We start from the raw sequence: 22,467 nt of genomic DNA on the forward strand, positions 1-22,467 counted from the left end.
AAAATATTTTTTTAGCAATTTTCTCTGCCCGGAGCCTCTGTCTTACATCTCTTCCCCATCCCCCTTCTCGTCCTTCTCCTACCCTTTATAATCTCCGAAAGGTTCTTTGGAAGGGTGCACGTTTGTGGCGCAGAATATGAGGCGACAGTTAAAGGCATTCACTGCCAAATGAGATTTTTGCTCTCAGGTGCTTAGGTTTCTTGCCCACAATCTTTCTTCATTCAGGCAGCAGTTGGAAGAGGAAAATAAACCCGGGCCGCCAAGCCGCAGACTGGTAAGAAATCAGACCGAAGGCAAAGAGAGATTGGATGTAAAATGAAACATCCAGCCCTCAGCGTGGTAGGTGGGGGAATGGGGAGAGGGGGAGGGGTGCCAAGTGGCTACAGCCCAGGCTTGGGAGTCTGAAGGTCATGGGTTCTAATTCTGACTCCGCCACTTCACTGCTGTGTAATCTTGGGCAAGTCACTTTACTTCTCTGGGCCTCAGATACCTTATTTGTAAAATGGGGATTGAGACTGAGAACCCCCCACGGGACAGGGTCTGTGTCCAACTCGATTTGCTTGTATCCACCTCAACACTTAGTACATTGTAAGCGCTTAACAAATACCACGATTATAATTATTATTATTCCCCGTGGCTGTCGGTGCTTCTGATTCGAGTCGTGGGTTAAGTCCTCAAGGTATTGGCAAGATGAATTTCCAAAACTCCATATCCACCTGGCAAAACCCACCCATCTGTTGGATCTGAGATCTTTGGACATTGGATATTCACCCCATTCCCAACCCCACAGCACCTATGTACATATCTTTAAATGGTACATTATAAGTCACTTACTTATTCATATTAATGTCCATCTCCCTTAGACTGTAAGCTCGTTTTCGGCAAGGAACGTGTCTGCTAATTCTTTTGCATTGTACTCTGCCAAGTGCCTACTACAGTGCTCTGCACAGAGTAAGCGCTCAGTAAATACCATTGATTGACTTAGCTTCTGGAGTTGGCATCCCAGATGCCCTTCTCTTCAACAGCAAAATCATAATGACAATGGTAATCCTTATGGTACTTGTTCAGCGCTTAGCATTCAGTGCTGCTATTTTTGTTTTTATTGCGTGTAGCCGTCCTTGTTTTTGCTGCAATTTTGGTCTTTTTTCATTTCCTTTTTCCTTGGGTGTCTTTCACCTAGGCCCTCCCACTCAGCTATTCTTATTATCAATAATACCGATGGTCCTGGTTGAGTACTTACTATGTGCCAAGCTCTCTGCTTTATGCCGGGGTAGATACGGGACTATCGGAACAGACACTGTAGTCCCTGTCCTACAAGGGGTAACGGTATAAGGAGGAGGAGGGAGAGTGGGTACTGAATCCCCTTTTCACAGATGAGAAAACCAAAGCCCCGAGAATTGAAGTGACTTGCACAATCCCCCCAGAGAAGGCAAGGCAGACCTGGGATTAGAATCCAGGTCCTCTGGCTTCCAGGCCTATGCTCTTTCCACTTGGTTACACTGCTCCTCATCCAATTCCTGGTCTAATGCTCCCACCTGCCCCATCAATCCACCTTCTCAGCTCTTTCACCACACCAGTATGCTTATCTGCTTCCTTATATATGTCTTCCATCTATTTATCTGCCGCCATGTATTATTTGTATCTACTCTAGTGGTTTTTTCACTATTTTATTTCTGCCGATTGATGTCTCCTGGTCTTCTCCATTACCTGTTTGCTCTCCAAGGGCAGAGATTATGTCTTGTCATACTGGGGGAGGGCGGGGGGAGAAGGGGAGGTGTGTGTGTGTGTGTGTTCCTATCCCCGTCCTCGAGGGCTTAATGCAGCCCCAGGGGGACCTCAATCAATACTGCTGCAGCTGTCATTGCTGCTGGAGGTCACTGCAAGAGGGCACCCTCTCCAGAGTCCTGGTTTGGAACGGCCCTGGAGGCCAGGACCTATTTTGGATGTTCTCAGGCTCATGGACGGATGCATGGATGAGGAATGGGGAAACAATTTGGCTTTACCTGGGGCCTGCCTACACCCTTCCCATAAACCAGGCAATGGCTCCAGAAAGAAGCCAAGCCCCTGAACCACAGCCCAAGTTCGACCTGGACCCCACAGTCTGGCTCGTTCCCCCCCCCCGCACCCCCCCCCCCCAGACTGGCCTTTGGAGTTGGAAGGAAAACAGTAACATTATGTATTCCTAACTTACTAAATGCCAAGCCCTGGGGCGGAAATGAGAGAATCAGACTGGACAGAGCCCCTGACCATAGGGAGTTCACAATCTACAGAACAGATCAGTCAGCCCCATTTTACAGGTAAGGAAACTGAGGCACGGAGAGACTGAGTGACTCGCCCCAGGTCCCCCAGCCGGCGAATGGCTGAGCCGGGACCAGAGCCCAGGTGTCTCGGCTTCCTCTCCGCCCGGCCACGCTGCCCAGTGATGTGAAGAACCAGCGGGGATTTGGGGGGGTGCTGGACCGGCGTCCCCCGCGCCGGATCCGGTCTGCCTCACCTGTCCTATACCCGGTGTTGTTGAGGTAGACGGCGAAGCTGCGGACCTCGTGCTGGGCCTGCCAGGAGGGCGAGGAGCAGTTCTCGTTGTTGGTGTAGGTGTTGTGGTTGTGAACGTACTTCCCGGTGAGGATGGAGGAGCGGGATGGGCAGCACATGGGCGTGGTCACGAAAGCGTTGATGAAGTGGGCTCCTCCCTGCTCCATGATGCGGCGCGTCTTGTTCATCACCTGCATGGAACCTGGAACGGCCAGACCCTTATTATTATTAATAATTATAATTGTAAAGATAATTATGGTATTCGTTAAGCCAAGCACTGTTCTAAGTGCTGGGGTTAATACGAGGTAATCAGGCTGTCCCGCGTGGGGCTCACCATCTTAATCCCCTTTTTCCAGATGAGGGAACTGAGGCCCAGAGAAGTGACTTGCTCAAGGTCACAAAGCAGATGAGCGGATGAGTTGGGATTAGAGCCCAGGTCCTTCTGACTCCCAGGTCTGTGCTTTAACCATTAGGCCACACTGCTTTGTATACCAGCCATTAGGTGCTAACCATGTTCCAGACATTATATCCAGCACTGGGGTAGATACAGTTATCAACCCCTCCATCCCCCTCTCTGTCACTTTGGCCTCAGACTTCCAGCTCCTTGAGGGCAGGACTCATGTCTCTTAACTCCAATGGACTCTCCCAAGGGCTTTGTACATCACTGAGGACAGTGCCGGGCACATAGTTAGCGCTTAACAAATACCATTATTGTTATCAGAGTGCTCTGCTTCGTGAGCATTGCAGATTGCTCAGTAGAGTACTGGACCAGCCGAGGGAAGGAGGGCACTTAAACGGGGATTGAGACCGTGAGCGCCATGAGGGGCAGCGACTGTGTCCAACTGGATTATCTTGCATCTACTCCAGTGCTTAGAATAGTGTCTGGCCTGCCTGTTAAGTAAACGCTTAACAAATGCCATAAAAATAGAAAATTTCAAAATGGAAAAAAATAAAGTGCTGAAGGCCACGGTAAATCCAACGGCCCCTGAAATGCTTCATCAGTCAGAGGCCACGGCTACCCGAGGCAGAGCCTCGCTCCCTGCCCCTTGTCCCCCCCGGTGAGGACCATACTGCGAGAAGCAGCATGGCCTAGTGGCTAGAGCACAGGCCCGGGAGTCACAAGGTCATGGGTTCTAATCCCAGATCTGCTCCTTGTCTGTTGTGTGACCTTGGGTGAGTTACCTCACTTCTAAGCACTTCAGTTCCCTCATCTGTACAATGGGGATTAAGACCGCGAGCCCCATGTGGAACAGGGACTGAGTCCAACCCAATTAGCCTGTCTTTACCCCAGCACTTAGTACAGTGCTTGACACATAGTAAGCACTTAATAAATCTTTTTCAATTTTTTTTAATGTCGGACAGGGACCGTCCTGCCCGATTTGCTTGTACTCCCCACCAGAGCTTAGTACCGTGCCTAACCAATAGTAAGTGCTTAACGAATGCCACACATATATTAATTAGACTGTGTGGGACCGGGACCGTGTCCAACCTGATTTGCTTGTATGCACCCCAGCATTTAGTACAGTCCCTGGCATATAGTAAGCACGTAACAAATACCACAATGATTAATTATTCTTATTATCCCCCACCAATTTCCGGGGCAGCCGCATAGCCGTCCAAACCGCCCGCCTCCCGACTTCCGGAGTAAGATGCTCTCTGACCCATCTCACGCCCAACCAAATCCACCTCAGACGACAGAGGCTTCTGTGCATAAACAGTACTAGAAGCTCAGCAACCCCTTGGGGGAGAGAAGCTTGCTTTAATGAAACTGCTGTAATGACAAGTCTCTATAAATCACCCCATCTTTAATACGGAAACATATGATCTCATCTCGGTCGCCTGCTTGAGGACTGATGCAAACTGACAGCTCCAGTGGAAAGGAAAACTCCCGAACACCCTTCCGTTTGGGAGATGTTGTAAAACAGGGCTGTGCCAGTCAGCCATAACTTGCTCCCACACAAGCTTCGGGACAACAAGGGAAAATAGGAATTGGATTCTTCGCAGGCCAGGCGACCCTCGCAGGCTGTGTTTGGTTGGTGGAGGGGATGGAAGACAGAATCCGAGCCTTTCTGAGGGTTTGGGCTTTTATTTTTTTGGTATTTGGTAAGGGCTCGCTAGGTGCCAAGCAGTGGCTGGGGTTACCCTTCCTGGTAGGGAGTGGGTTTGAAAAATACCATTAAAAAAATAAAAAGTAAAATGGCAGTGGTGCCTTGGAAACTCTGGGGGAGCTAGGCTGCTTCTCCCAGATCCTTTGCTTTGTTTCTACTAAACCCTCCTTTCTTCTCTCACTCCCTTCTGCGTAGCCATGACTTGCTCCTTTTATTCATCCCCCCTCCCAGCCCCACAGTACTTATGTACCTGTCATTTATTTATTTTTATTCATCTCTGTCTCTCCCTCTAGACTGTAAGCTTATTGTGGGCAGGAAATGTGCCTGTTTATTGTTATATTGTATTCTCCCAAGTGCTTAGTACAGTGGTCTGCACACAGTAAGCACTCAATAAATATAACTGACATGATTTTGTTCCACCCACTGGTCAGTACTGGGGCAGCTGGGCCAGTCAGACCCTCTTTTTTTTTAAAATGGTATTTGTTAAACACACTGAATCTCAGAGAAGTTAAAAGTGACTTGCTCGAGTTCACAAAACAGACAAGTGGAGGAACCAGGTTTAGAATCCAGGTCCTCTGACTTCCAGGCCCACGTCGCTAGGCGACAATACTAATGGTATTCTCTCTCTCTAGATTGTAAGTTCGTGGTGGGCAGGGAATCTATCTGTTTATTGTCAGGTTGTACTCTCCCAAGCACTCAGTACAGTGCTTCGCACACAGTAAGTGCTCAATGAATATGATTGAATGAATGAATTTAAGTGCTTACTTACTGTGGGCCAGGCACTGAAGTCAGCAATGGAGTAAATGAAAGACGATCAGGTCAAACACAGTCCCTGTCCCACAAGGGGCCCAAAAGTAGAAGAGAGAACAGGTATAGAATCCTCATTTTATAGATGAGGAAACCGACGTCCCCGAGAAGTTAAGTGATTTGCCCAAGGTCCCACAGCAGATAGGAGGTGGAGCCCGGGTTAGAACCCAGGTACCCTGACTCCTAGACCTGTGCTTTTTTCACTAGGCCAAGTCCATTCACTCCATGACTTTCCAATGCTATGCTAGAATTTGCTCATTTCCATCAGCTAACAATAATTACTGTTCGGGGCACTCAATAAAAATAATTATATTGGATTTCACCTCCGATCTGCTTTTAAACGAGAGCTCTATTACAGCGAAGAAACTATGAGCCCTGCCTGAGGTTGCCTAAAACAGGAGAGAATTTGTTGAGATAAAAGCACTAAAAACTTGCTCCTAAACCCAAAATCAATTAGACGGCGGCTTGCAGAAGCTGTGACCAATTTTTCATTAAAAGACATCCTTTTAGAGTCATAAAGATTACGCAACTTTTTTTTTTCAGGCAGCAGTTTCCATAAGTGTTTGAATGAAGACCGTGGTATCATTATCCTTGCTGGAGTTAAGAGGTTGATAGGAATCCTGGTCAATGGGCATGCTGCTAAATCCGGGAAAGTTATTCAGTAGCTCATAAGTAATTATTGCTATTTTCTAACCCTGCTTTTCCTTTTTTTTTGGTAATAATAGTTAAGCACTTACTATATGTCAAGCACGATTCTGAGAGCTGGGATAGATACAAGTTAATCAGGTTGGACACAGTCCCTGTCCCACTTGAGGTTCACAGTCTAAATAGGAGGGCGAACAGGTATTGAATCCCCATTTTACAGATGAGAAAACAGGCACAGAGAAGTTAAGTGACTTGCCCAAGGTCACACAGCACCGGTGGAGCTGAGATTAGAATCCCGGCTCCGCCACTTGTCAGGTGTGTGACTGTGGGCAAGTCACTTAACTTCTCTGTGCCTCAGTTACCTCATCTGTAAAATGGGGATTAAGACGGTGAGCCCCACGTGGGACAACGTGATTCCCTTCTGTCTACCCCAGCGCTTAGAACAGTGCTCTGCACAAAGTAAGCGCTTAACAAATACCAACATTATTATTACTATTAGAACCCAGGTCCTCTGGCTTCCAGGCCCATGCTTTATCCAATAGCTGGTGGCTTTATTCCTCCTTCCTTTTCCCATTCCACTTGCCACCTGCTTATAGTTCCCTGCTCACAGAGGAAGCCCAGACTTGTTTAGTTGTCACATTAAAGTTTCTCAGTTGTGTGGACAGAGAGGAAAAGTGCATTGTATGAATGGGGGCTGACACAGCATGGCTTAATGGAAAGAGCAGGGACCTGGAAGTCAGAGGATATGGGTTCTATCCTGCTTCTGCCACAAATCTGCTGTGTGACCTTGGGCAAGTCGCTTCACTTCTCTGAGCCTCAGTTACCCCATCTGTAACATGGGGATTAAGACTGTGAGCCTCCATGTGGGACAGGGACTGTGTCCAACCCAATTTTCTTGTACCTACTCCATTGTTTGGAACAGTGCTTAGCACATAATGACTAAACAAATACCACAATTATTATTATTATTATTATTATTATTAGAAACGTTCCTTGCCCACAGCAAATTACTTGTGGACGAAACACAGCAGAATCTCAGAAAGAAGAGGAGAAATCGTTATGTTTGTGCACAGGAGAGGCATCCTTGTGTTTCTAGCAGTTTCCATTCTTCTTGAGGGCAGGGAATGGGCCACTTCTTTGTCTTGTACTTCCCAAGTGCTTAATACAGCACATTGAACCCAGTGGGTGCTCAATAAATACAACTGCTACTTCAATCAATCAAAGCTTACTATGTGCAGAGCACTGTAAAAAACACTTTCAAGAGTATATTAAATCAGGTAGGCACGATCCCTGCCCTTATGGAACTTGCAATCTAGTGGGGGAGACCAACACTAAAATAAATTACATTTACGTGGAAGTGATACAGTGTGAAGACAGATGATAGCAATAATAATAATGGTATTTGTTAAGTACTTACTATATGCCAAACACTGTACTAAACGCTGGGGAAGATACGAGATAATCAGGCCCCTCATGGGGCTCACAGTCTAAGTAGGAGGGAGAATGGGTATTGAATCCCCATTTTGAAGATGAGGAAACGGAGACACAAAGAAACGAAGTGATTTACTCAAGGTCACACAGCAGATACGGGCAGGAGTCGGAATTAGAATCCAGTTCCTTCTGACTCCCAGGTTCATGTTCTATTAGGTCACACTTATCATTATTATCGTTATTACTAATATTATGGAAGAAAACACTAACAACTGAAAATTTAATAGGCTCTATCCTCAAGCCTATGGCCCATTCTACGTGTGAAGATGATGATAATAATAATAATAGTGGTATTTATTGAGCACCTATGTGCAAGCACTGTGCTAAGCATTGGAGTAGATAATAATGTTGGTATTTGTTAAGCGCTTACTATGTGCGGAGCAGTGTTCTAAGCGGTGGGGTAGATACAGGGTAATCAGGTCGTCCCACGTGAGACTCACAGTTAATTCCCATTTTACAGATGAGGTAACTGAGGCACAGAGAAGTGAAGTGACCTGCCCACAGTCACACAGCTGACAAGTGGCAGATCCGGGAGTCGAACTCATGACCTCTGACTCCGAAGCCCAGGCTCTTTCCACTGAGCCATGAGATAATCAGATTGGATACAGTCTCTATCCCACAAAGGGCTCATGCACTAACTCCCTGCTCCATAATAATAATGATAATAATAATTATTAGCACTTACTATGTGCCAAGCACTGGTCTAAGTGCTGGGGTAGGTACAAGGTAATCAGGTTGGACACAGTCCCTGTCCCATATGGGGGCTCACATTCTTAATCCCTATTTTTCAGAAGAGGTAATTGAGGCCCAGAGAAGCCAAGTGACTTGCCCAAGGCCACACTGCAGACAAGTGGCAGAGCTGGGATTAGAACCCATGACCTTCCGACTCCCAGGCCCGTACTCTAGCCACTAGGCCACGCTGCTTCTCCATCAGACCATGATAGGCGAGTCTGACCGAACACTGCTTGAAATTGGAAAGAGTCCTGAACTGACTTGAAAACCGAAGACCGCAGCCCAAGAAATCTGTAGCACAGACGAGCAGAAAATAGAAATTGATAAATTTTTTAGGCCTCCCCCTGAACGTCAAGTCGTAAAAAGGCTGTGAGTTAATGCACTTTAGCCTTTCTTTCCTTTCTGAAATCGGCCTGTGTTGTAATCGAAAGAAAACCTTGCTATCTTTCTCTGAAAGCAACTCAAAGCATCTTCTAATCCTATCCAGTGTGATCCAGTTTTGTTTGTTGGCTCTTGCTTTTGGCATGGATCTGAAAAGCGGGATGTTTTAAAATTTTAGAACAAGAGGAATATTAGGGTCGACTATTGAGTGGTTACACGCATCATGATGATCAATCAGTCAACCATATTTATTGAGCACTTACTGCATGAAGAGCACTATATTAAGCGCTTGGGAGAGTACCCTATAACAGAATTGTGAGTCATGAATCCTCGCCCACAACGAGCTTATAGTCTAGAGGTGGGGGAGACAGAAGGACGGTGAATTGGCTTTGCATCTGCATTTTCAGAACATGAAGCACAGAGCAGTGAAATGACTTGTCCAAGGTCACACAGAAGGCAAGCGACAGAGCCAGGAATAGAACTCAGATTAGAGGAAAGAGCCCAGGTTTGGGAGTCAGAGGTCGTGTGCTTTAATCCCGCTTCTGCCACTTGTCAGCTGTGTGACTTTGGGCAAGTCACAACTTCTCTGGGCCTCAGTTCCCTCATCTGTAAAATAGGGATGAAGTCTGTGAGCCCTACGTGGGACACCTTGATTACCTTCTACTACCCCAGCGCTTAGAACAGTGCTTTGCACATAGTAAGCACTTAACAAATGCCATCATTATTATTATTATCCTCCAACTCCCAGGCCAGGCTCTTTCCACTGAACTGCACTGCTTCTAGAGGAGATATATTACTTCCATTTCACAGATGTGGCAAAGGAGGCTCAGAGAAGACAGGTGACTTATCCATGGTCACCCGGCAGACACTCAGCAGTTCCTTAGTTTCCAGACCTGTGCTCCGTTCACCATGTCACACCACCTGCCTTTGCACTTTTTATTTGAGATTGGATCTGAAAGAATCTATTATGCACTGAGTTCTGTTGGCTAGCCTTGTAGCCACATTAATTTACATCTGGATTTACTGTGGCACATCCGTGCCAGAGGAGGCTTGTGGGCCAGTGGCAGGTCAGAACCTAAGCAGTACCCTCACTAGGTTCTGCCCCTGCCCCATGTGCCATCTGCTCAGTGCCGGGCACATAGTAAGCGCTTAACAAATACCATTATTATTATTATCCAGCCTCGTGTCCTGTCTCTAGCAGGGGAAAGACCAGAAAGGGACCAGATTTCAGTCGGTTGTATTTATTGAGCACGCACTATGTGCAGATCACTGTACTAAGTGCTTTGAAGAGTACAGAAGAACAATAAACAAGCACTCTAGACTGTAAGATCACTGTGGAAAGGGAAGGTGTCTGTTTATTGTTATTCCATACTCTCCCAACCACCAAGTCAAGGTGAAGCTGAAGGGAGTGGAAGAAGAGGAAAGGAGGGGTTAGTCAGGCACGGCTTCTTGGAGGAGATGGGCCTCAGATTTAAGAACTGAGCCCATCCCACACCCTTTAAATCCTCATCCTTATTTTCTGTTGCTTCTCCCCCGATCTATCTTTTGTTTTAATGACTGTCTCCCCTGTTATAGTATAAGCTCCTTTAAGGGATCCTGTTTACTTACTCTAGTGTACTCTCTCAAGTGCTTAGGACAGTGATTTGCCCACAATTAGCACTCAAATATCACTGAGTGATTACTGTGCTCACCTCAATGCTTCCTACAGTGCTTTGCACAGTAGATGCTTAAATATGCTGAGAAGCAGCATGACCTAGTGGATAGAACCCGGGTCTAGGAGTCAGAAGGACCTGGGTTCTAAATCTGGCTCCGCCACTTGTCAGCTGTGTGACGTTGGGCAAGTCACATCATTTCTCTGGGCCTGAGGAACCTCATCTGTAAATTGGGGATTAAAGGCTGCGACCCCCATGTTGGGCTTGGACTGTGTCTGATCCGATTAGCTTGTATCTACCCCGGTGCTTAGTACAGTGACTGGGACATAGTAAGTGCTAAATAAATAACCTTAAAAAATACCACTACTTGATCGATTGTGCAACTTTCTGTGGTTATAACTTGCCCTCATTCTCCCCAACCGCATTTCCATTTGTTTGTTTTGAACCTACCCTCTCCAACCTTCTAAATCAAAGGCTTTGGGAGGCAGGAGGAATGAGGGGTGGCTTTGGAGGCAATCATTTTCCAGAGAAAGATGGGAGTTCCCTTGATCCAAATCTACATAAAGATTTGGATTAGGGGGAGTCCTGAAGTTATGCTTACAGGGGTTGAGAATCTAGCCCAAAGCTGAGGTGGGGGGATTGGAGTTGGGGATTCTTACCGAGTTCTACATCCTGATCATCTGTCAGGACGAGAATGATGTTCGGGCGGATGTTTCTTCTGTCCCGCTGAAATCTCCCCTTCAGACGCTGGTTTGACAAGAAAGCTGAGCTCTCATCCAGCAGAGAGAAGACGGTCATAGTGAATAATCCAAGGATAATGCTGTATGGTGCCATTATTTTGCTGATTCTGTGTTCTTTCAGGATGTGGAGGGCGGCGGGTGGGAGGTTTGAAGTCGTCTTGTCTTTTTCCCTCTTTACTTTCAGATCTAAAGTGGGTGGAAGATAATCAGGTCACTATTTATGCAAAAATAAACCCAGCGCTCGTGGCTCGCATAACAACATGAAAAGGATGATTTGGCTTGAACAATGCTATTTCCTCTGAAAAGAATGAGGGGCCCTCAGGTTTTTCCCAAATCCACCAAAGACAGTAGCCAAGTATTTGCAGTTGATCCTGGCAAAACAGAAGAGAAGCTAGTGGATAAAGAACGAGCTTGGGAGTCAGAAGGACTGGGGTTCTAATCCTGGCTCCGCCACAGATCTACTGTGTGATCTTGGACAAGTCACTTCACTTCTCTGGGCCTCAGTTACCTCATCTGTAAAATGGGGATTGAGACCGTGAGCCCCACGTGGGACAGGGACTGTTCTGACCTGATTGACTTGTTTCTATCCTTGTGCTTAGCACAGTGTGTAAGGGCCTAATAGATACTACAATCATCCTACTAGATTGGAAGGTTCTCATAGGCAGGAATCTAATGTATTCTCTGAAGTGCTTGGTACAATGTCCTGCATAGAGTAAGCACTTGGATAAACACACCACTGATTAAAAAGACTGACCATAAAGGCATTCAGTGCTTCTCACTGGGACTAGAGCAGCTAAAAACTGACAAATGGCCAATCTAGTGGCAGATGAAATCCCAATCCAAGTGGATAGTGAACCTCTACATTCACCTCAGTCTATAAAATCCCTGCCCTTTCTTTATTGTAAAGACACGGTGACGTAGACCATCATGGAGGAGAAAGTCACTGCATAGTAGTAGAAGTAATAGTATATATTAAGTGCTTAGTGTGCAGCGCTAAGCCCTGGGGGAAAATACACAGGAAAGAATTAAACACGGTCTCTGTCCCTTGTGGGGCTCACAATCTATAAAAATGGACCGGGCCCTTGGTTATCAGGAATAGATTTATTGTGTTCTGGACACCCTCGAGAATGTTTTGGTATCAAAGCGTTTATGCACCTGCAGATTCAAAAATCCACCTTAACTATGCATCATGGAGATGTGATTTAGCCTGGAGAGGGATTATACAAAGATCACCGGTCTGCACCTGTTGTTCAACCTTAGGAGTTTTTTGTCTTTTTTTTTTTAAATTGTATTTGTAAAGCACTTACTATGTGCCAGGTCGTATACTATGCTCTGGGATAGATACAAGCTAACAGGTTGGAAACAGTCCATATCCCCCATGGGACTCACAGTCTTAATTCCCATTTTACAGATGAGGTAACTGAGGCCCTGAGGAGTGAAGTGACTTACCCAAGTCACACAGCAGATAAGTGGAGGAGCCAGGATTAGAACCTAGGTCCTACTGACTCTGAGGTCCGTGCCCTACCCACTAGACCATGCTACTTCTTAGATGAACCTGGAGCAGTCTGCCCTAAATCCAATCAGGATTTCACCACTTGGCTGATCATCACTACAATCAAGATCAATTGAGCACAAATCGGAAATCACACAAATCACACAAATCAGCGTCCAGGGCACATGGGATTATACAAGAAGACAACAAGGGCCCTCTTTAGCTCTGGTGCCGCAAGCCCAGGGCTAGGTTTGTTCCTCATGGAGGGCTCACACACATCTGGATTTCTATCAAATTTCAGCTGGAATTCAAGGGATTAATGCCATTTTCTTTCTGTAACGGAAGTCAAAGCACCAGCGAGAGACTGGCTAGAAAATAACAAGCGCTAATTATTTCATCAGCTCAAGCGATCAATGAGTCAATTTTTCTGAATTCCCCATGCACGGGCTCTCCTGGGCCTGGGGCCAGTGACCTCTCAGAATGCAGCAGAAATCAATTAAAAAATGACACAGGGGAAGCCCTCTGCTTTTTGTATAGACTCAAAGTGCCTGAACTGTCAGGGTCCACAGTGAATTCTATTCAGCGGAAAAAGTGATTTGATATTCTATCCACAAAGCAAAATAAGAGACCTTTACTTTCCCAAAACATATTCCCCAACCTCCCAAGTAATTCCCTTCCTGGGTATCTGCCACCTTCTCCTCTACCTTGGCAAAGTCCTTCCTAAACCATGATGGAGCCTGACAAAATGACTAATTTCTGATACTGACTGAAAAATTAGCACCTGTTTCTGTAACCGGTAACCCTCAGGTAATAATAATAATGATAGCATTTGTTAGGCCCTTACTATGTGCCAAGCACTATTCTAAGCACTGGGGTAGATACGAGGTTGTCCCACGTGAGGCTCGCAATCTTAATCGTCATTTTACAGATGAGATAGCTGAGGCACAGAGAAGTTAAGTGACTTGCCCAAAGTCATATAGCTGATAAGTGTGGAGCAGGGATTAGAACCCACCACCTCTGACTCCCAATCCCATGCTCTTGCCACTAAGCCACACTGCTTCGACTAGGTAGCACGGCCCATGTCCTACCTCTGTCCTGGAATGCCCTCCCTCCTCAAATCCGCCAATCACACTTCCCCCCTTCAAAGCCCTACTGAAGGCTCACCTCTTCCAAAAGGCCTTCCAGACTAAGTCCCCCTTTTCTTCAGTTCCCCCTCCCATCCCCAATGCCCCAACTTGCTCCTTTTGCTCTACCCTTCCACCCCACAGCACTTATGTATATATGTACATACCTATAATTCTATTTATATTGATGGTATTGATGCCTGTTTTCTTGTTTTGATGTCTGTCTCCCCCCTTCTAGACTGTAAACCCAGGGTGGGCAGGGGTTGTCGCTCTTTCTGAATTGTACTTTCCAAGCGCTTAGTACAGTGCTCTGCAAACAGTAAGCACTCAATAAATACGATCGAATGAATGAAAAGGTAGGTAGAGAATAATAATCACGGTATTTAAGCGCTTACTATGTGCTGAGCACTATATGACTTGGTATTTATCAAGGGTTGCCTTTCACATATACCCCTTTTCATAAATAATTGTGGTATTAAGTGCTTACTATGTGCCAAGCACTGCATTTAAGCCAAGCACAGGTCCTGTCCTACATGGGGGTCCCAGTCTAAGGAGGAGGGAGAACAGATCGTCAACCCCCAGTTTATAGAGACGCACAGAGAAGTGAAGTCCAAGGTCACCCAGCAGGCAAGTGGCAGAGTTGGAATTAAAACCCAGCTCCTCTAACTCCCAGGCCCACTAGGCCACACTGTTTCTCCTAGACACATACGCCATCGACTCTTGCAGTTACTTGCGGAGTTTAGATGGACGTTCTCTTGAAAGACCCTTTATCCTGTGGGTAGAGCAAGAGGCTGGGAGAAAAGACAGGTAGGTTCCCTTCCAATTTTGCCAGTAATAATAATAGTAATAATTGCGATATTTGTTATGCGCTTACTATGTGGCAGGCACTGTACTAAGGGCTGGGGTGGATTCATTCATTCATTCAGTTGTATTTACTGAGCACTTACTGTGTGCAAAGCACTGTAATGAGCACTTGGGAGGGTACGATACTGCAAGAAACAGACACACTCTCTGTCCTCAATGTGCTTACAGTCCAGATGGGGAGACAGACATTAGTATAATTAAAAAACACAGATATACGTGATTACAGAAACATACGTAATTACAGAAATATACATATCTGTATCTGGATACAAGCAAATCGGGTTGGACACAGTCCCTATCCCAGGTGGGGCTCCCATTTTACAGATGAGGTAACTGAGGCCTAGGAAAATTAAATGACTTCTATCGTCCCTCCAGGAACCCCGGCAACATTTCGGCTTCCTCCCAAGTAGCCTCAGATAAGGAAGTAGGGCCGACTGTTGGTTTGGTGGAAAGCTACTGAGGCCTCTGGTTACCCACCCCCTGGCTCTCTGGCTGGGTACTATTTAGGCCTTGTTTCTCCAGAGAGCTCTATTTGGCATGCATGCCCATTTCCTCGCCCCATTGAATTGTGTGTGGGCCACCTCCTGAGAGTTCAACACCCAAGAGACCCTGCCAGCTCCTGGAAAGCAACATTCTTATGCAGATTGGGGGATTAGCTGACTCTTGGCTCAGCTTGCTGGGGAAGGACCTGTCTGTGGACTGATCAATCCTATTTACTGAGCACTTATTGTGCGTAGAGCACTGTACTAAGAGTCTGGGCGAGAACATTACAACGGAACTGGTAGACTCGCTCCCTGCCCACAACGAGCTTACAGTATAGAGGAATAATAAAATAAAATAACTGTGGTATTTGTTAAATGCTTTGTGAGCTCACTGTGGGCAGGGATTTTCACTGTTTATTCCATTGTTCTTTCCCAAGCGCTTAATAGAATGGTCTGCACACAGTAAGCGCTTAATAAGTACAATTGAATGAATGTGCCAAGCATTGTTCTAATCGCTGGGGTAAATACAAGATAATCAGGTTGGACACAGTCCCTGTCCCACATGGGGCTCACAGTCTTAATCCCCATTTTACAGATGAGGTAACTGAGGCCCAGAGAATTGCAGACACTTGCCAAGGTCACACAGCAGACAAGTGGCGGAGCTGGGATTAGAACCCAGGTCCTCTGACTCCCAGGCCATGCTCTTTCCACTAGGCCAAGATCCCAGTAACCCTAGCAGTTGACCTGATAGTGGAAAGGGGCCAGGGTCATTGAGTTCTTGAGGGGGTCGAGCGCGTAGTGAAGTCTACACACCATGTAGCAGTAGTAGCGGGCTTTATCGAGCACACGCTTGGCGGGGTTCACTGTACTTCACGCTCAGGAAGATCAGAATAATGAAGTGACACGTTTCCTGCCGCAAGGAGTTTACCCTCTTAATAAGCTTCTAATCCCAGCTTCGCCACTTGTCTGCTGTGTGACCCTGGTCAAGTCACTTCCCTTCTCTGGGCCTCAGTTACCTCATCTGTAAAATGGGGATCGAGACCGTGAGCCCCATATGGGACAGGGACTGTGTCCAACCCACTCTGTATTTACCCAAGTGCTTACTACAGTGCCAGGCACAAAGTAAGCGCTTAATACCATAATAATTGTTATTATTAATGAGAAGAAAAATGAAAATGATTCCATTATCGCTACCTCAGAAAAATTTAATTTGATACCAAGATCTCTAGTCTGAAAGTTCCTCCTCTAGACTGTAAGCTCCTTGGGCTAAGGGAACGGGTCTACCAGCTCTGTTATAGTATACTTTCCCAAGGGCTTAGTACAGTGCTCTGAACACAGTAAACACTCAAATACCAGTGAATCACACCTCTCCTTCCTTTTCAGAGCCTTATTTGCCTAGCTTCAGCACTTAGTACAGTGCTTGGCACATAGTAAGTGCTTAAATACTATCATTATTATTACTTATTAGTAATAGTAGTAGTAGGGGAACTCGATCGTTTTTCTTTCATAGTTGTTGGGTCAGTTCCGATATCAGAGGTCAGAGTTGAGTGGTTGATAAGGGGTTCTTTTTCCTATCATTTATTAGTATCATTACTGCTAATTATAAACATTTACTATGTGCCCTGTGGTGAGGTAGAGATGAGATCATCAGTTATTCAAAGTCCCTGTGCCACACAGGGCTCACAGTCTTTCTTATTCCCATTTTACAGATGAGGAAATTGAGGTCCAGAGAGATTAAGTGACTTGTCCAAGGTCACACAGGACTCAAACGAGGTCTTCTGTGGACCAATCCCATGCTCTTGGTAGTATAATAAACACCCAGGTGCATGTTTACCCATATGTCATACCTCTTAATGTTTAAAATAAATACAGTTACCTCCTAAGGCTGCTAAGACTGAAGGCGTTTTAGACTTGAAAAATTACTTCCAATGAGGTTTCCCCTGATTCACTGATGTTTAAACTATTCTTGCATGTTATGTCCCTGCTATTAGTAAGTAAAGAACTCCTTATTAGCACTCCTTGGAAATAGCTCAAAGCTTACAATTATTTGTGAAACATACACCATGTGGGAGAGAACATTTGAAGCAATTTAACCAAATAATGGGCTATATTTAGAAGTGAGAGTTAAGAGCATCAGAATGCCAAATCCATCTTAACCCTGTATTTGCTACAAAATTTACAAAATTTCGGTACGCAAAATAAATGTGTTCCTGCTTGGAATAGCTCACTCTTCTTAGACACTCCCATCAATGTGTAGGCCACTTTTTTTTGGAATGGTTTTTGTTAAGTGCTTACTAGGTGCCAGACACTGGGGTAGATACGACCTAATCAGATTAGTCGCAGTCCATGTCCGGCTTGGGGCTCGCAGTCTTAATCCCCATTTTACAGATGAGGTAACTGAGGCCCGGAGCAGTGAAGTGACTTGCCCAAGGTCACACAGCAGACACGTGGCGGAACTAGGATTAGAACCTAGTCCCTCTGACTCTCTGGCCCGTGCTCCTTCCAATAGAACACTGGCTCACTAATATTCACAACAACTCTAGGTAGTGACAGGTGGAAAATTCTTCCCATCTTCCATAAGGAGAGACTGAGGTTGAAGTGGTCAGGGATCGACTCGATGGCACACAGTGCTCTTTTCCAAGGGTGGATTTGTCATTTTTCCATCCAAGGGGCACTAAACTTATCGCTGCCCCTTAATTCAAAAAAGGAAAAAGCATTCTCTCTCACTGAGGTGAGCATATTCCCGGATTGATTGAGTGCTTACTGAGGGCAGAGCTGGTGGACTCATTTGCTGCCCCAAATGAGCTTGCAGACTAGAGAAATCATACATAAGGCATCATACCCCTTTTAAAATAATAGTAGTAATAAGAGTATTTATTAGGCTATGTGCCAAGCACTATGCTAAATGCTAGGGCAGCTGCACGAAAAACCGATTGCATCTGGTCCCCATTTCATACCACGCTCACAGTCTAAGGAGGAGGGAGAGCAATAACTTTATCTACATCTTACCCATGAAGCCACAGAGAAGATAAATGACTTGTCCAAGGTCACACGGCAGCCAAGTGATAGAGCTGAGACTAAAATGTGGACTCTCCACTCTCAGTCTTGTGATCCTTCTGTTAGGCCATGTTGGTTACCATAGCACCATTGTGCTTATGCAGTTCACAGGGCACAAATTAACAATAATAATGATGGTATTTGTTAAGCATTTACTATGTGCCAAGCACAAATTACAATAGAGAAAATACCTACAAGTTTCTCTCACCATTTTTTTTTTTTGAAAGATGGCTGCCGCTCTGGGCTTGGGACCACTGGGAATTCTGCCTCTGCTTTCTCCCAGTGCCTATGGACCCTGGGGAGGCAGAATGGCCTAGCGGAAAGAGCATGGAACTGGGTATCAGGAGACTCGAGTTCTAGTCCAAGCTCTGCCACTGGACCACTGTGCAACCTTGGGTAAGTCACTTAAACTCTCTGGGCCTTAGTTTCCTTTTCTGTAAAATAAGGTTAAGTTAGAGCCTGAGCCTCATGGCTCGGTACCTACTTAGTATTTCGTAAGTGTCACAGTTATGACAACATATTTTGTACTCTGTGAAGTTTTCTTTTGGTGGGCCTTAGTCTAATTTGAAGCAGCCTGCACCATGGCTCCAGTCCTCCTTTCCTAGAGAGACAAGTGCATTCTGGAAGGTAAGCACAACTCCTCTGCAGGCTGGTGTTGTCCAGGACCGACTCCACTTTGGGATCAGGGAAAACGAGGGAGCAGTGGCTACTTGGACAGGCCCTTCCTAGTGGCCTTCGGTCCAGGGAGGGTGAGTGAAAGCCGCTCTTTCTTCAGTCGGTCGAGTGCCGTTTTTCAATTCCTCGAAAGAGGACAGGCCCTCCCCCTGTGTTGGCTCTCCCCCGGCTGCCTGAATTATCCTTCAGTTCCCCTCATTCCCCGGCAGCGCCTGCCTGTTAAACCTGAGAACAAGCTTCCAAGAGAGCTGGAGGAATTTCATTCTTGGCCCTGGAGAGCTTTAAAAATAGAACACCTTCCATCCGCCCTAGATGATTTCAGTCTTCGCTCGCCTTGAGATCCCCACGGAGGCTGGGCCCATTGACCTCTCGAGTCCCTTGAGGGGAATGGCCCAGTTAACCTCTTGAGTCCCTTGCGAGGACTGAACCAGGTGACTTTCTGAGTCCCTCCAGGTGACCAGTTGACCCCTTGAAGTTCCTCTGGGATCAATCCCCAGAGATGGGCATTTGTGCCAACTCCTTGACTACCTTCAGAACAGGCCAGATATACAGAATGCAGGGTTTCTAACAAAGTCAAGAGATTGTCCCATCTTTCCCCTCATGTATGGAAACACTCTCTTCAAACCTTCATCCCTCTCATTGACCCAGTGGACAACTAAAAGAGAAATCTTCCCTTCCAACTTCCCTCTCCAGCACACATCTGCTTCAAGACTCTCTTTATCCCACGAGTACGGTGACTGGGAAGGGAAGAGATTCTATTATATGCATCCGTAGTATCGGGTCAAACACACTTCCTTTATCAAGTACGAAGAAGAATCAGCATAGCCTATTGGAAAAAATCACAGATCTGGGTTCTAATCCTACCTCTTTCATTCATTCATTCAATCGTATTTATTGAGCGCTTACTGTGTGCAGAGCACAGTCCTAAGCGCTTGGAAAGTACAATTCAGCAGTAGAGACAACCCCTGCCCACAGCGGGCCTACAGGCCTACAGAAGGGGGGAGGCAGACATCAAAACAAATAGAATAAATAGAAATATATATCAACAGAAATATAATATAAATAGAATTGTAGATATATACACAACAAAACAAGTAAACAGGCATCAATATAAATAAATTATAGATATGTACATATTTACACAAGTCCTGTGGGGTGGGGAGAAGGGGTAGAGCAAAGGGAGCGAGTTGGGGTGACGTGGACGGGAGGGAGAGCTGAGGAAAAGGGGGGCTCAGTCTGGGAAGGCCTCCTGGAGAAGGTGAGCTCTCAGTAGGGCTTTGAAGGTGGGGAAGTGTGCTAGTTTGGCGGATGTGAGGAGGGAGGGCATTCCAGGCCACAGGTAGAACGTGGGCCGGGGTAGACGGTGGGACAGGTGACGAGGCACAGTGAGAAGGTGAGCACCAGAGGAGCGGAGTGTACGGGCTGGGTTGTAGAAGGAGAAAAGGAAGGTGAGGTAAGAAGGGGTAAGGGGATGGAGAACTTGCCTACTGTGTAACTTGGGCACATCAGTTCACTTCCCTGGGCTCCAGTTTCCTCACTGTAAAATGGAGATTCAATACCCGCTCGGCCACTTGTCAGCTGTGTGACTTTGGGCAAGTCACTTAACTTCTCGGTGCCTCAGTTACCTCATCTGTAAAATGGGGATTAAGATTGTGAGCCCCACGTGGGACAACCTGATTCCCCTGTGTCTACCCCAGCGCTTAGAACAGTGCTCGGCACATAGTAAGCGCTTAACAAATACCAACATTATTATTATTATTACCCGTTCTCCCTCTGACAGACTGAGCCCCATGTGGGCAGGGACTGTATCTGGCCTATCTTAAAATACTTAGTACAGTGCTTGGCACATAGTAGGTGCCTAATTCATTCAATAGTATTTATTGAGCGCTTACTATGTGCAGAGCACTGTACTAAGCGCTTGGAATGAACAAGTCGGCAACAGATAGAGACAGTCCCTGCCGTTTGACGGGCTTACGGTCTCATCGGGGGAGACGGACAGACGAGAACAATGGCAATAAATAAATACCACTCACAGAGGCCCTTGAATTTCATTAAAATGATTCTAGAAACAAAGTTAATTCGGTAGCTTTACTAAAGAGGGGAGAAGTATGCAATACAAGAGGAAGTAACATGCTGGAAAATGAAGTCAGGCAGTAATCTATCCTTGGGGCATTTTTAATTTTTTGAATGGTGCTTGTTAAGCGCTTACTATGTGCCAAACACTGTACTAAGCACTAGAGACTTTATGTTGTGAGTTGGTGGAAAGAAACCATTGGGAGACTCTCCTAGCAAAAAGGAGATGACATAATAATAATAGTGGCCTGTGTTAAGCGCTTACTATGTGCCAGGCACTGTATTAAGCACTAGTGGGTACAAACAAATTGGGTTGGACACAGTCCCTGTCCCACATGGGGCTCACAGTCTTAATCCCCATTTTACAGATGAGGTAACTGAGGCCCAGAGAAGTGAAGGGACTTGACCAAGGTCCCACAGAAGACAAGTGGCAGAGCCGGGATTATTCCATCATATTTACTGAGCGCTTACTGTGTGCACAGCATTGTACCAAGTGCTTGGGAGAGTACAACGTGACAGGATGCAGATACATACCCTGCCCACAATGACCTTACAGTCTGGAGGGGTAGACGGGCATTAATATAAATAAATCTGACTCCCAGGCCCGTGCTCTATCCACTAGACCACACTGCCTCTCAGTAGGGACAGACCACAGCCAGCAACATCCACCCTCCGTTCCCTCCCCTGCCCTTCCTGCTCCGTGGGGAGGGCTACTAACCCTTACCTCTCTGCCCCTGGGGCCCTTGGTGTGTCAGGTAATGCCACGGTGCTACCCGAGGTCCCTGGCATCATCTCCTCCTCTCCCGAGCAGCCAGGCCGGCTGGGGTGGCGGGGAGACGGGTGGCAGCTGTTACGGAAGCTACCACCTGAAGCAGTTCCATCAAGGAAGAGTTCCGCCTTCCTGACTATCTGTTCTATCCTAACGGCTCGTGCTCTTTCCTGGTGCAGCTTGTGCCATCCTGCAGATGCCAATTGCTCTCTCCAGATGGCCACCCTGACTCGATGCCCTTCTATCCAGAGTTTCCCCTACTCATCGATCACATCACTGTCAACCCATTGTACTTATTGAGCGCTTATTGGGTGCAGAGGACTGTACTAAGTGCTTTGGAGAGTACTTATGAGGAAGCAGCATGGCGTAATGGGAAGAGCATGGGCCTGGGAGTCAGAAGGCCCTGAGTTCTAATTCCAGCTCCACCACTTGTCTGCGGTGTGACCTTGGGCAAGTCACTGCACTTTTTCTGTGCCTCCCTTACCTCATTTGTAAAATGGGGATGGAGACCGTGAGCCCCACGTGGGACAGGGACTGTGTCCAACCCAATTTGCTTGTATCTGCCCCAGTGCTTAGTACAGTGCCCGGCACACAATAAGTGCTTAACAAATACCATTATTATTGTATGAACAAGTTGACAGACCTCTTCTCTGCCACAAGGGAGCTTAGAGTCTGGAATCCTTCTGCGTTGCCAAAGTGCTGCTCAAGAGAGATAAGTTCAACTTTATCACCTACCAAACAGAAAAAAATGGAGGTGGATTCACTTGTAGTTTGGCAACCCCCTCGAAGTGAACCCTAGTGCGAATTGATTAAAAAAAAAAAATACAAAAACAGAACCGGACG

At 46.3% G+C, this 22,467-nt stretch overlaps 1 protein-coding gene across 6 annotated transcripts in view; it reads right to left on the reverse strand.

Annotated features, from left to right (window-relative positions):
- Positions 1 to 22,467, reverse strand: part of LOC100075030 (extracellular sulfatase Sulf-2) — a 66,509-nt gene that overhangs the window by 41,167 nt on the left and 2,875 nt on the right. For 3 of the 6 annotated variants that reach the window (XM_029070629.1, XM_029070632.2, XM_029070631.1), the window contains exons 2-3: positions 11,008 to 11,274; positions 2,495 to 2,734 (exon numbers count right to left, since the gene is read on the reverse strand). In XM_029070629.1, the coding sequence (XP_028926462.1) occupies positions 2,495 to 2,734; positions 11,008 to 11,182 (415 nt within the window). In that variant the 5' untranslated portion in view covers positions 11,183 to 11,274. Of the gene's footprint in view, positions 1 to 2,494; positions 2,735 to 5,409; positions 5,473 to 11,007; positions 11,275 to 20,266; positions 20,302 to 22,267; positions 22,356 to 22,467 lie in introns of those variants that run through there. The other 3 variants (XM_029070630.2, XM_029070628.2, XM_029070633.1) reach the window with 3 other exon arrangements.

Source organism: Ornithorhynchus anatinus, chromosome 8 (genome assembly GCF_004115215.2).
Source record: "Ornithorhynchus anatinus isolate Pmale09 chromosome 8, mOrnAna1.pri.v4, whole genome shotgun sequence".
Classification (NCBI taxonomy): Eukaryota; Metazoa; Chordata; class Mammalia; order Monotremata; family Ornithorhynchidae; genus Ornithorhynchus; species Ornithorhynchus anatinus.